The sequence below is a fragment of the Lactuca sativa genome, chromosome 7 (assembly GCF_002870075.4).
Source record: "Lactuca sativa cultivar Salinas chromosome 7, Lsat_Salinas_v11, whole genome shotgun sequence".
Classification (NCBI taxonomy): domain Eukaryota; kingdom Viridiplantae; phylum Streptophyta; class Magnoliopsida; order Asterales; family Asteraceae; genus Lactuca; species Lactuca sativa.
Genome location: NC_056629.2, coordinates 137764581 through 137777630, shown reverse-complemented (window position 1 = coordinate 137777630; position 13050 = coordinate 137764581). Strand labels below are relative to the sequence as shown.

The following is a 13050-nucleotide window of genomic DNA, read 5'->3' as shown; positions in this document are numbered from 1 at the left end:
ATTTTAGACACAAATGCATGCGTTGAGGTCTTAGCTTAATGGCTGAGCTTGAGTTGGATCGTTCTATGTGATATTGGTGATGAAGGTTTGATTTAATAATTAGATTTGCTTGAGGGCAAGCAAAGAACAAGTGTGCGGTATTTTGATATTGCCATATTTATACACATTTTTATTAATATTTTGGTTATTTGCAATGAATTATGATACTTATAAGGATAAATTGTAATTTGCAGCCAAAGTAAGACATTTTCGAAGTAAGGGAACAGAATTGACAATATTTGGAACTTTGGAGGCTTGAAGGGAAGAAGGATAAAAAATTCCACCAAAAAGATGTGTTCACGACATGAGTAACTTGATGCTCAAGACATGAATCGATTGTTCCAGAAGATTTGCATCCGGGTGGAAGAGTCCTTGTCGAATACGAAAAGATCGCGTTCACGACGTGAATCCTTATGGTTCACGACGTGAACTCGGGAAATCAGAAAACATAACATTACAACTTGGGGAGTTTTTTGAGCAGAAGAAGAGTTCTTGAAAAGGCTTTCAACATCAAAAGGAGTAAAGGTTCATAATTAGTTAAATTAGTTTGATAGTTATGAACATGTTTGATAATTTGATTTGTTTTTCCTTACTTGTTACTATGAGTAGCTGAATCTAGCAGTTCTTGTCTAGCTAGATGAAGCTTCTGAATTATGTTTTAGCTCAATGACTATTGAATTTGATTAGTTGGTAAATTGCTTGTGTTTGATTATCATTACCTAGCATGTTATTTTAGTTTCTTAGTTGCTTAAATTCATGTTCTGGGTAGCTTCTTAGTAACCATTAAATTACATGAACTTGAAACCTAGTGATTTAGTGAACATTGAATTGCTAGAGCTAGGATCGACCAAAATCTTAGATAAGTGATAAAAGTAATTTATGACCATAATTGTGTTTGATTAGATAAATCTTACATAGCTCACCTATAAGTAATAACTAATTATGTGTTTTGCTTATGTGTAACCATACAAGGTAGTTCATGAATTGGTAAAAAGATTAGTAAATTTGGACTTGAATTGCTAATTACATAATAATTGGTGACCAACTTTGATAATCCATAACTATTAAACATAAATAAAGAAGTGGATTCAAACTAGACAGGAGTGTTTTTAATTAATTGATTGAATTATGTGATATAAGTTCGTCTGGTCTTGCAAAATCAGATAAAACCCCCTCTTTGCTCTAAAAGTAGGTTAACTTAATAGTAGATAAATTAATTAGTCAAAACCGTTCCCTGAGATCGACACCCGACTTACCCAACTATTCTATAATTTTGACTAGGTACACCGCCTAGGTGCAATTAGTTAGTTAAGGCCATTAGGTTATAAAAAATAAAATTAGGTGTAGCTATTTGCATGCATCAGACCCCAAGGCATGGGCGTTTAAGAAGTTCCTTGAAGACAAATAGGTGTAGCTATTTGCACGCATCAGGCCCCAAGGCATGGGCGTTTAAGAAGTTCCTTGAAGACAAAGCGAAGCAAAACTGTAAAGGCTTGAAAACAGCGTCATCGTTCGTTAAAAAGGTCAAGGGTGTTATTGATCCACGCACCAACAAGACTATGGTGAATGTTATGTGGCCACCTACAAATAAAGCGAAAAGGATCCCTATCACTCAGCGTGTACTGATGGCTCTTTGAATGACTGTGGTAATCAAGATGAAAAAGGATCAGATCCCTATCACTCAGCGTGTATTGATCCCTATCATATTGGGTATATGATGAGGCTACAACGACTGTGGTAATCAAGATGAAAAAGGATCAGATTCGTCTTGTTGATCCTAAGGATTTGCTGAAATTTAGCGAGCATGACATTCATACTTTATCCAAGCATCAGCTTATGGTGGAAATGAAATGTTTGAAGCTGCTGCAAAGGCTTTCACCGGCATGATAGCGACGATCATTGATAAGAGGTTGTGGGCATTGGCATATTCTAATGTTCATCTTGTAGAGAAGCCGTAAAATCAGCCAGCAATAAGCCAAGGGGGAGATTGTTTAATGGATGCTTGTTTATTATTTGGGCTTAGTTATGTTTATTGGTAGTGGGCTTATGGTGTTTTCGTTTATGGGGACCGAAATCACATAGTGATTCAGGCAGTTTGGGCTTGGGCCTGTTAAGGCTTGAATCACTATCTGATTTATATTCCGCATTCTTTAGATAGTTTGATTGATATCGTATTGATCTAAGTGTTTTGAGACTTACAAGTCTCACATCCTAGTGTGCATGTATGCAACAAGTAGGATGGCAAAAACTTAGTTATGGATTAATATAGTTTTCCGGAATTGCTATTATTTCTCTAAATCACATTTATATTGAAAATAAGTTTTGGATTAATATAGTTTTCCGGAATTGCTATTATTTCTCTAAATCACATTTATATTGAAAATTATGAGTAACTGAGTATATTTTTATGCTTATATATTGAGTTACTCGCTATTAAATGTGTAAATATCATGCAAATTTCATGTGCAGGTTATTTTTGTTTCCCCATTATGTATGTAAATATTAATTGTTAGAAATTAATTTTACTATTTGAACTTACTTTAAAATTACGTTCAATTTAAGTTACTAATTATGTCTTTAGTCATATATTTAGATTCAGGCATTCAAAAAAGAAACGGTATATCAGCAACACTATATCTATACAAATATCGTTATACATTCAGTATCCTTTATCTATTCAGGAATTAATAGGTAAAGAAAAAAAATTGGCCTTTATAAGCATGATTATAGTTTCCCCATTTCCAATAAAATTAATCTAAATTCAAATTATATTCTTGGTAGTAGATAACTTGTAGATTTTGTTAGATATAGTTTCCCCATTTTCCAATAAATTTAATCTAAATTCAAATTATATTGATCTTGAAGGTAGGACTTACGGACGTTTTGGAAATGAAAGCAACAAGATACACAAAAGCCGAAGAGATCAAAGAAGAAACATATGGACCACTAGTAGCAACCAACAGAATAGGAAACAACTAGGGATGAGCAACGGGCCAAACCCGGACCAGACCGGCCCGAAGACCGAAAACCCGAAGACCAAACATCGTGAATTTTCTTACCCGAAAACCGGACCGTTTCTGGATGTATCAGGTTCGGGTTCGGTCCGGTCCGGTCTCGGGTACTAAACTGGGTTTCGGGTTTTGGACCGAATTAGGCTTTGAAATTGGTACAATGCGGGACTTTACTTAGATCACATGCAAATGAGGCGTCTACAAAAAAAAAATACAAACCTTATTAACATTTGGAACAAATAAAAATTACACTATTTAGCATAAAAACTACACTTTTTATAAAAAAAAATGCATGTTTTAACAAAAAAGAAACAACATTGCTAATAAAAAACTACATTTTCATAGCTTTTTTTGTGTAAAAAACAACAAAAAACAGCATTATTTATAAAAAGCTGCATGTTTTTATAAAAAAATTTGCATGTTTTTATAAAAAAAAAATTTGCATGTTTGAACAAAAAATAGCATGCTAGATACATTGTTTCTTGTAAAGTGATAGGAACAAACGTTGATCAAGATTTATAAACAATGTTAAAATAAAAACATCAAGTTTTATACATAATGTTATATATAACATTAACTAGTAATTCAGTATCCTTATCTATATATTTTAAGGAGAAAAAAATTTCTGGTCCGGTCCGGGTTAAATCCCGTATTCCGGGTACGGTCCGGTCCAAACCCGAAACCCAATTAGTGGTAAAAACAAAACCCGAAAACCGGCCCATTAATATGTATATCCGGTCCGGTCTGGGTCCGGTCCCGGTTTTTTTCCGGTCCGGTCCGGTCCAACGGGTCATATGCTCATCCCTAGAAACAACCATGATCTCACTTCATAACATACTATCTCGACCTTGACATCGATGGTGATGAAAATTCTTTTGTAAAAGCAAACTTAAAAGTCAAAAAAGTCAACACATCTCCAAGGAAGAGTTACTGGAATGTCGTTAAGGAGACTGCAAAAACCGAAAACGAAGCAAGAATTAGGCTCGGGTTAAAGGCATCCGAGCTTTTAGTGGTGAACACAAATAAGAAAACCAAATTGGGAAATGATGTTGGGTATCGGTTGATGACAGGGCAGCCAGCTGTCTCTTTATTATTGGATGATGATTATCCACAAATTAGAGCTTCTTACACTAAGTATCAAGTGTGGGTGACTAGTTATAACAAGTCCGAGAGATGGGCTGCAGGGTTTTATGCTGATAGGAGCACAGGAAAAGATGGATTAGCTGTTTGGAGCCGAAGGTTCTTTTCGTTTTTCGAAAATTTTGTGTTTTTTTTTAATTAAAGTAAAGTTTCTTGAATTAAAGATTGTGTTTTGGGGTTGCAGGAATAGATCGATTATAAACAAAGATATAGTTTTGTGGTACACTGTGGGATTTCATCACAGCCCCTGTCAAGAAGATTTCCCAGTGATGTCAACGTTATCCAATGGATTCGAGTTAAAGCCTTCAAACATTTTTGAAAGAAATCCATTGATCAAGACTTGAAAAGAAGTTCGAGAAATGCTTTATCTCTTTCATCAGGTTTCTATGGTGTAACAGCTAGAAAGTAAGAACACAGTTGAAGATTTCAGTAATTAATTGGACTTTCCTTATTCTTTATTTTCTGTTGTTTAATCACGAGGCAATCCAAAATCAACTAACCAAGAATCAGTATTTTAAATAGGACTAATGTATAGTATTTCGTTGGGCTCTCATTACGCTTTCACCGTTGCCTTCAAACAAAATTTTGATTCTTACAACATCAAGTCGTCGCAAAGAACAAACAAAAAAAAAAGCACAGGTTACTATGATAATTCGAACAGCCATAGGTCAAATTCGCAACCCTGGGAGTTTCATCAAGATAAACTACTAGAAACCCTAAATTAGATAAGAGTAATCAAATAGGCAAACAGACTAACCTGAAACCTTCGTATCCGTATCTTGCTGCGAGATTCGAGATATAGACGCAGACGATTGACCGCAGTTTTCTTCTCTGTATCTCATTTCAATTTGGCCCCACCGCCGACAGAGTCGTCCGATTTCTGTGGCGGGTTACAGCAGTACCGCCTCTACCTCCGACTTTAGCAAGGCGAGGTATGGCGGAATCGAAGAAAAGTTGGCTACTATATCCGATGCTTGGCTTTCTCTCTTGCTTTGTGACCGTTGAACGGTCAAAAACTCAAAATACATTGAAAATATATACTAACCTTTTATCACTACAAAAAAAATAAAAAATAATAAAAAAATAAAAAAATAAAATAAAACCCATTCCCAGCTTATTCAATTCTCTAAAAACGGGTTTGGTATAGGGAAATAAGAGAAGATATTTCTCTCGTTTGTTTTGCACTGAAATATAGAGAAAGGAGAAAATTTTGAATTACATTTCCATTCTATCAATTCTCCTTTTTTATAAAGAAATGGGGAGAAATAGCCTATTAAATAAAACAAAAAAATCAGAGAATTGATTCCCAGCTTCAAGTAATGACTTCGAATCTTGCTAGGACTACTTATTTTGCTAATGCATACTGCATATGAATTGGTATTAAATAATATATAGAGTGTTAACTGGCAATTGTAAATAATAATTAATAATTCGAATTGCTTAGATAATTGCTAGAAGTTTTGTTTTTAACTTCTAAGGTCAATATTTTTTGTTTATATTAAATAATATATAAAGCGTTAATTGACAAATGTAAACAATAATTAATAATAAGTCATAAGGAAAATAAAATAATACAAATACAAAATTGTAATGTGATAAATTAATATATAAATTCTCAAAAATATCTCTCTAGTGGATTCTCAGTTCTATCAAACAGTGTAATCAATTCTCTTTCTCTAGCTTAATTTTCTTTATCTGCATTTCCATTATCTGCTGTAATTCTGTTTCTCTGTACCAAACGCACCCTAAATGGATTCTCTCCTGAAACACAAAACTTAGAATCCAAAAAGTACAGTGACGAACCCGGTCCCGTTCAAAACAAACAAACAAGCAACGATCTCAAATTCGTCGCCGAAACTGAACAGGATTATCCAAAAAAAAAAAAAAAAAAAAGTCAAAGAAATGGAGCGAAAAAGAAAAGGTGATCTTGGATGCACAATTTCATCCCAGATTCGGCCAAGACCCGAGACAAAGGAAAGGAAAGAAAACGACATCGGCATCCTCAAAACCGTCGGAAATAGTCGATCTCATCAACAAAATCGCCACCAACCACACTAAGTGGAAGCTGAAGAAAGAAAAAAAATATATCGAGATGAAAAATTACGCATCATGCGACAAACGGAACAATTGAAAATTAAACTCTTTGAACGTGAGATAGAGAAGCAAGATATTTGGTTTTTTTCTCAATCCATATGAACATCTGACCCAAGGTTTGCTACGAACGGTGCTTGAGAAAAAACGATAAATTACGGCAAAATATGATTGGTAGTTTTAGGATTTCATTTTAGGAATTTAGTAATCGTTTTTTGGATTTTTAATTATTGTGTCTGAATTTAATTGTTGTTTTGTCTTTTTCTTATTTGTACTGGATTATGTTTTAATAAAAAAATGTTATTTTTTATTTTTTGGTTTTAAGTTTAGTTTGAAGCATAAAAAAAAAAATTGATTAGGTTATAATGGATAAGAAATATAGGTTTCCGTATGTTGTGGAATAGGAGGGATAGAAGTGAAAGAAGAGAAAATTGAGGTAGCAATTAGTTGGGACTTGGTAGGGATGGAAAAGATGGACTCCCTCTACCCGAAGTGTGGGAGTGGGTTGGCCTCCGTCTTCATATCAGTACCTTCATCTTCTTTTCCCTTTCCTCATGACAGTTATTCAGCGGCTACCTTTGTTTTTCTTTAACCAATTTACTTTGTATGCAAACCACTCACAAACCTATTCAAAAATGATAGGAACCTTTATAACTTTCTAACCTTAACCAATGTCATTCTAAAATTCTTTACTCCATTCCAACCTTACATATTCCATATTCAATGCATTCTAGTTGTGGTAAAACCAAAAATACGGGTTCAAACCGAAGAAAAAGCAATGAGAATCCCCCTCAACCCAAAAAATACAAAAACATACGAGACAAATACATACATAGCCTTTTTGGAAGCTCAATATCCATCATAAATTCATAATCTCGCAAAAGCAACTATAGATTGTAGATTAGGAGTTGCGCATGACAAAAGAAAAGTGATTAGATAAGAGCTTCTTTCTTCAGCCGTATGACCATTTGACATGACCAATGTTGAATATGATGCTCGCTCACATGTAAGAACTAGCAAGGCTTTAGGGTTAGGAGTTTTAGAGTTTCTCATTTTATTTTAATTATCATTTTATGATCTTATTTGTCGTTTTAAGATTTGAATTATCCTTTTTTAGGATTTCAATTATAGTTTTTTAGGAGCGTTCAAATGGATGATTGATGAACTTGCACCACCCTTACTTGGATGTTTAAATTGGTGACTTTTCATTTCGGGTAATTGGCTTATTGTATTTTATTTTAGGCTATGTTTGGCATGAGACAACCAACTTATTTTTTTGACATTTTTAGGTGACATTTTTAGCTTATAATCTTTTTTTAAACAATATCAAACTATCAATCAACACTCAATTTCCATAAATAAAAATAAACAACAAAAATGATTCAGAATTTGGCAAAAGATTAGTTTTTTTACAACTATATCATAGTTAACCTTCTCTTGCAAACAAAATTGTGAAACAAAAGAAACTAATGACAAGTAAATAATTTGAAGCTCCAGTTTCAAAACCACATCACAAGAAAAATCTTCTTCTGCTTGTGTCCATTTCAGGCTGTAATACACAACAAAAGGCACAAGTTACGTACTTTTAATTTATTGTGTGTGTGTGTGTATATTGAGATGTTATTTTTATTCATTTCAACATATAATACAAGGGTATTTTAGTCATTTGATAAAAAAGAACAGAATTGAACTCCTTCCACCCTCCCACTGGAATGACATCCATCAAACACAAAATTTGAAGGAATCCAAGGGAATTAAATTCTGTCAATGGAATGGAATCTCGAATTCCAATTCCATTCCATGGAATGCAAAAAATTTAGTGAAATTAGTTAATAATACCTTGTGAACCCACTCATACTCCCCTCCTTTTGTATCAAATGTTCCATGTTGTAAACTTGTTAATTTTAGTGTGAAACGGGGCCCACATTCCTGCACAATATTAAAACACAGTTAAAGCAAGCTCAATGGCAAATGTCCTTTGTTTTTTTAAGATTACATGCAACAAATAACACTGTACTTTTAATTTCTTTTTATTAAGGGCAATACGTTCAGAAATCTGCCCAATTATACCAATTTACTTTCAAATTTCCCTTTAAAAATTGAAATTAAATGAAAGTATAATGCTATAACACATTGCAGTGGATGGAAAGAAAGAAAATACCTGCAGCCGAGCAATAATTTTCCCTTTTAGCTGCTTCTTCCCATCTTCAGTATCCTTGCTTTTGTCATTTGCATCAATTTGTTTGTTTTCTTTAGTTTCAAAAACATACCTACAAATCAACACAAGTTCCTTTTACCTTTAAGAAGAAAACCTCCTTCCAAAATAACTCTAAATAAATCATCATGTTATCACTAACTGTATAAGTTAAATATACCAAATGGCTTACCTATGATGACGAAAGAATATAAAATCTCTCTGATTGTGAAAAGTGACAACTCTTCTTCCATGAAATTCAGGATCTTGTGGAAAAAGTGACTGAATTAACCTTCCAACACGATGACCTAAGCGTGTGGTGAAGTTATTTAGAACTAACTCTGGTTTATGACTGGTTGGGTTTCCATGATTCTGCAATAACATATAAAAAAATGTGTTAAAAGTTATGACAAAAATGGTTATACTAAAGTCTATGTTATAGTTAATTTTTCTCCACCTTGAGATCCTTGTGTAACACAAGATTCGAGAGCTTGAAATGAGCTGTAGGTCCATTAGGCAATCCAATTATCAAGAGAGCATCTATAAATAGCAAACAAGGTTGGTAAGAATAAGAAAAGAAAAGGTAAAAAAGATATAAGTCAAAACTAAAAGATTTAGGGAATGAATGAAAGATGGATGATAAATAACCTGGTTCTCTACGGCTGGTGTGGACAACAATGATAGATGTAAATTCTTTGTTGTTTGCATATTCGACAATCTGGAAATTGGGGGTAAAGATAAACATCTTAGAAACATATATGTTCAAGAAAAATGATTGAGGAAAGATAAAGGGAGTGTGTAGTTGTTACATTCTTCAAATCATAGGTTCCTCTCTTGTAGTACTCTGCATTGGGGATTATAGTAAGTAAATCCTTGATCAATGCGGGTCCCCTCTGTAGTTAAGGCGGATTACAAGAAATGATTAGTAAATAGTAAGATAACATTAGCTTGTTTATATATAAACTCTGCAAACCCTATTAGATACCCTTCAAAGTCAAAACATATTTCAAACTAATAAGAGCAACTTCTTATACAGATGATAAATAATACAAGTGAACATGAGAACCTACTGTTGAATTGAAACGACAAGTTGTCATCAGTACTTTTGGGGCTCGTTCACTGGTTAAAATTGAGCTGAATTCATCAGCATCATTACCTGCAAAAAGCTGCAATAACATATGTAATGTATCAAAAATCACATGCTGATAACAAAACTACCAATGGAAAACAGTTTTAAGCATTATGCTATGTAAAGATAGGGAAGAGTTTGAAGGAATAGGAGACCTCTTCATCATCAGGCTTGCATACAGTTTCATCAGCCTCTCTAGTATTCTCAATTGTTCGGGGAATCTTCTTTGGTGGAAGCTGAAACGTTAATGATAATGTTAATTACAATCTCATCATTATCAAATTCAGGAAGATATGGTAGAAAGTGTAAAACAGCTAGATTAGGGATTAAATAAACCTCCTCTCCAAGCTCAAGAGCTCTGCTCTCCAAAGCTTCACGAGCCTTAGCATTCTTTCGCTTCTCTACTTTCTTTTCATGCTTTATCTTGGCGTATACAGCCGACCTTTTGTCTTTGTTTTTTATCATTGATGGTAGCAACTGCGGCTTTACAACCAGTTTATCACTATCCGTTCTCTTAGTACGCGATTTTGATGAATCATCATCGTCAGATTGAGCTTCACGTTCCTTCCGTTTTTTCCCCATTACCTAGTCAACGAAACAAGAAGATGTTAATCTAAATAATACGTTTGTCAAGGTACGAATCAAAATAACAATTATTATTCATTTATATACGATGCAACATATACAGATACAGGTATCGGAAAATCCAAAATTTTACAGAAACAAACTCCGAATAACAAATCTCGAGCAAATTCAGTTATTGCCTCAATCACGAAAAAATAGATACGTAAAGCGGATTCAATGGCGGAAGATAGCAACAAATAACGTTGCAGCTACTTTTGCTGCGTTTGGGTGTGGGTGTGTGTGTGTGTGATTGACTGAGAGAAAACGAGAAAGAAGGTAACTAACCTCTGATGATCTTGTACTTTGGAGACGACGGATGCACAATCTACGGTGGTTCCGGCGGCAACGACAGGGGTATGAAGAGAAAGAGAGAGTGATGGCAAAGCGGCTCGGAAAGGGTTTAATTAGGGCTTTGTTTCCACTCGTCTAACAAAAAAAACCCGACCCAATTGATGGAATGAAACTGGCGAATGTCAATTAGGGTGGCAAAAACACGAACACGACACGACACGATGTCGTGTTTTTTTTAACTAACACGAAAACGAACTAATTAAAAAACGACAAACACGACACGACAAGACAATGATAACATAAAATAAAAATTAGTTTATTTAATTAATACTTAATCATATATAACATGACAAACACGAAAAACACGACAGATAAATGCTTAATCGTGTCAATTTCGGGTCGAATTTTGAACACGAACACGACACGACACGACATCGTGTTTTTTTACACTTGACACGAACACGAATTCGAATTTCAGCTTCGTCCCAATTTCGTTTCGTGTCGTGTATTTTTTTCGTGTCGTGTCATCAATTGTCACCCCTAATGTCAAGTGAAAAATTACCCCGTGAATTATGTTTAAATTTCTCTACAATCCTTCTTGTTAAAAGATTTACAGTTTGCCACCTCTTGTTTGTATTCTCCTTAGTTAGCTCGAATGTAAGGCTATGTTGTGTACACATAGTGTCATTGGTGTGATGTTTATGTGACGTTGACTAGGACATATGAACACCCACATGGTGTGATGGTGTGTTGGAGCTTGGTGTGGAGGGATGTGGACTTAGCCATGACAAACCAAATGAAGGATGTGACGGTATTTGTCTTTACGATGGTTTTCGCATTAAAAAAATAAAAAAAAATTCTAAATATCAAATCATCTAAAAATTAAACATGACATCTTAAAATCCTAGATAAGCCAGAAAAACTTGGAAATATGATATTATCATAGGTTAAATTAGTTAAATTACAAAAAGCTGTCAATAGGAAAAAAATGAATCATTTTTAAATACCGTCTTTAAAATTATTTTTATAATTTCAACGTGTAATTAACATAAAAAAAAATACCGTCTATAACTAAAAAATTGTTGTTATGGTCAAATCTGAAAAAGGTGTTAAAGTTGAGTGGCTTAAGTAAGAAGAAAATGTCATGTGTGACGTTATTTAAATGATATGGGTGTTCAGTTTGTGTTTTGAATCCAAAGGGTATTTTGGTAATATATCAGCTCGGGCTTTTATGGAAATTGGATGTTTGTTCGGGAAATTGTAAGACAAGTATGAGTTGATTAACACGTAGAATTTCTTGTTACCTTTTCATAGATATAAGGATCGTCGAAATTGAATTTATAATAAGAAAGTTATGGCATTCGGAATATATTGGGGTTTAAGGAGAAACCTAGTATGCGGGGCGTACCTAGGGTGTACGCAGGGCGTACTGATGCGAAGGGGCAGTACGTTGAGCATAATGTGGAGTATGCTTAGCATACTACGAGGATGGGATCAGGGTGCAAGACCTCGTACGCCTAAAAACCATGTAAAAGCTTTATGTTAGCCTCTTTTGTTCATTTCTAAGTAAGGCCCATACCCTAAAAACCCTAAATCGACCTTGTTGCCTCCACGGTGGTGTTTTTGAGCTCATTATGTGCATCTTGGTGTTTTTGGTCCATTTTCAAGAAGAAAGAGTATGATACAAGGTTGTGGATCAAGAAAGAGCTTATGGATCTTGATTATGTGCTTCATTTCCAACTTGTTTGATGTAAAAATCTATGAACTTGTTCATTAATGGCTTTGATATATTATATATGAGTTTTGATCCCTTTTTGGCCCGAATAATGAGATCTAGTGGTTTGATACCACTCCAGGAGCTAATGGTTGCCACTCTTGGTGTTTATGAGGTTCTGGTTGCATAAAGTTGTCACCTTTAGGGTTTAGATTCATCCATGTAAGAGTTTACCCATTTGTTGATAGTAGAGTGTTATATTTTAAAGTTGGGTCTTTATGGGGCATGCAAAGTCACCAAGTCAGTGACTTTATGGTTGTAAACACTTATTAGGACTCAGATCTATGATTTGGACTTTCTGGACTTAAGCATTAAGGGCTTAATGGTGGGTTTGACTTAATGGAAGAGTACGTTGGGCGTACAAGACTGTACGGGCAGCATACAAGCCAAATAGCGTGTATGCTTAGCGTGCAACTGAGTACGCCCTATGTACTCAGTCAGGTGGGTTTTTGCGTGTTAGCCTTTAGTTTGTGCCACCTTTTGGGCCTAGTTGTCTTAGGCCTTGTTATGCCATCAAGTTTTGGACTAATAATTATTTTGAGAAGGCTTGCATTGGGTTTGGACCCAATTTGGAACATTAGGCCATGGATTAGGCCTTGGGCGGTTTTTGGTATTTGTGCCTTATGGATTATTAGGTTTGGGCCTAAGTCTTGGTCCAAACTAGGTGAGAGGTAAAGTGGTCATTTACCCTAGTAATGGATTTATAGATATGGATTGAGACCCAACTGTTGATTGGTTGTTGTTTTGATCTTGATAG

At 34.6% G+C, this 13050-nt stretch overlaps 2 protein-coding genes across 2 annotated transcripts; one reads left to right on the top strand and one right to left on the bottom strand.

Annotated features, from left to right (window-relative positions):
* The first annotated feature begins 3878 nt into the window (after window positions 1-3878).
* LOC111913644 (primary amine oxidase 1-like) lies at window positions 3879-4879 on the top strand. Its single transcript, XM_023909364.3, has 2 exons — window positions 3879-4289; window positions 4375-4879. Exons 1-2 carry the CDS (start codon window positions 4114-4116, stop codon window positions 4532-4534), a joined length of 336 nt encoding a protein of 111 aa, XP_023765132.1. The 5' UTR covers window positions 3879-4113; the 3' UTR covers window positions 4535-4879.
* A 2734-nt stretch (window positions 4880-7613) lies between these two features.
* LOC111913643 (uncharacterized) lies at window positions 7614-10670 on the bottom strand. Its single transcript, XM_023909363.3, has 11 exons — window positions 10514-10670; window positions 9941-10189; window positions 9760-9840; window positions 9546-9641; window positions 9285-9368; window positions 9124-9193; window positions 8933-9015; window positions 8669-8847; window positions 8443-8551; window positions 8121-8210; window positions 7614-7830 (listed from the first exon to the last, which is right to left on the bottom strand). Exons 2-11 carry the CDS (start codon window positions 10184-10186, stop codon window positions 7792-7794), a joined length of 1077 nt encoding a protein of 358 aa, XP_023765131.1. The 5' UTR covers window positions 10187-10189; window positions 10514-10670; the 3' UTR covers window positions 7614-7791.
* Between the last annotated feature and the right edge of the window lie 2380 nt (window positions 10671-13050).

Coding starts and splice junctions, on each gene's coding strand:
- LOC111913644 (XM_023909364.3), top strand. CDS start 4,114: ATGACAGGGCAGCCAGCTGTCTCTTTATTATTGGATGATGATTATCCA. Junction 4,290..4,374: donor TTAGCTGTTTGGAGCCGAAG/GTTCTTTTCGTT, acceptor TTGGGGTTGCAG/GAATAGATCGATTATAAACA.
- LOC111913643 (XM_023909363.3), bottom strand. CDS start 10,186: ATGGGGAAAAAACGGAAGGAACGTGAAGCTCAATCTGACGATGATGAT. Junction 9,841..9,940: donor CTCTTGAGCTTGGAGAGGAG/GTTTATTTAATC, acceptor TTAACGTTTCAG/CTTCCACCAAAGAAGATTCC. Junction 8,848..8,932: donor TGTTACACAAGGATCTCAAG/GTGGAGAAAAAT, acceptor ATGTTATTGCAG/AATCATGGAAACCCAACCAG.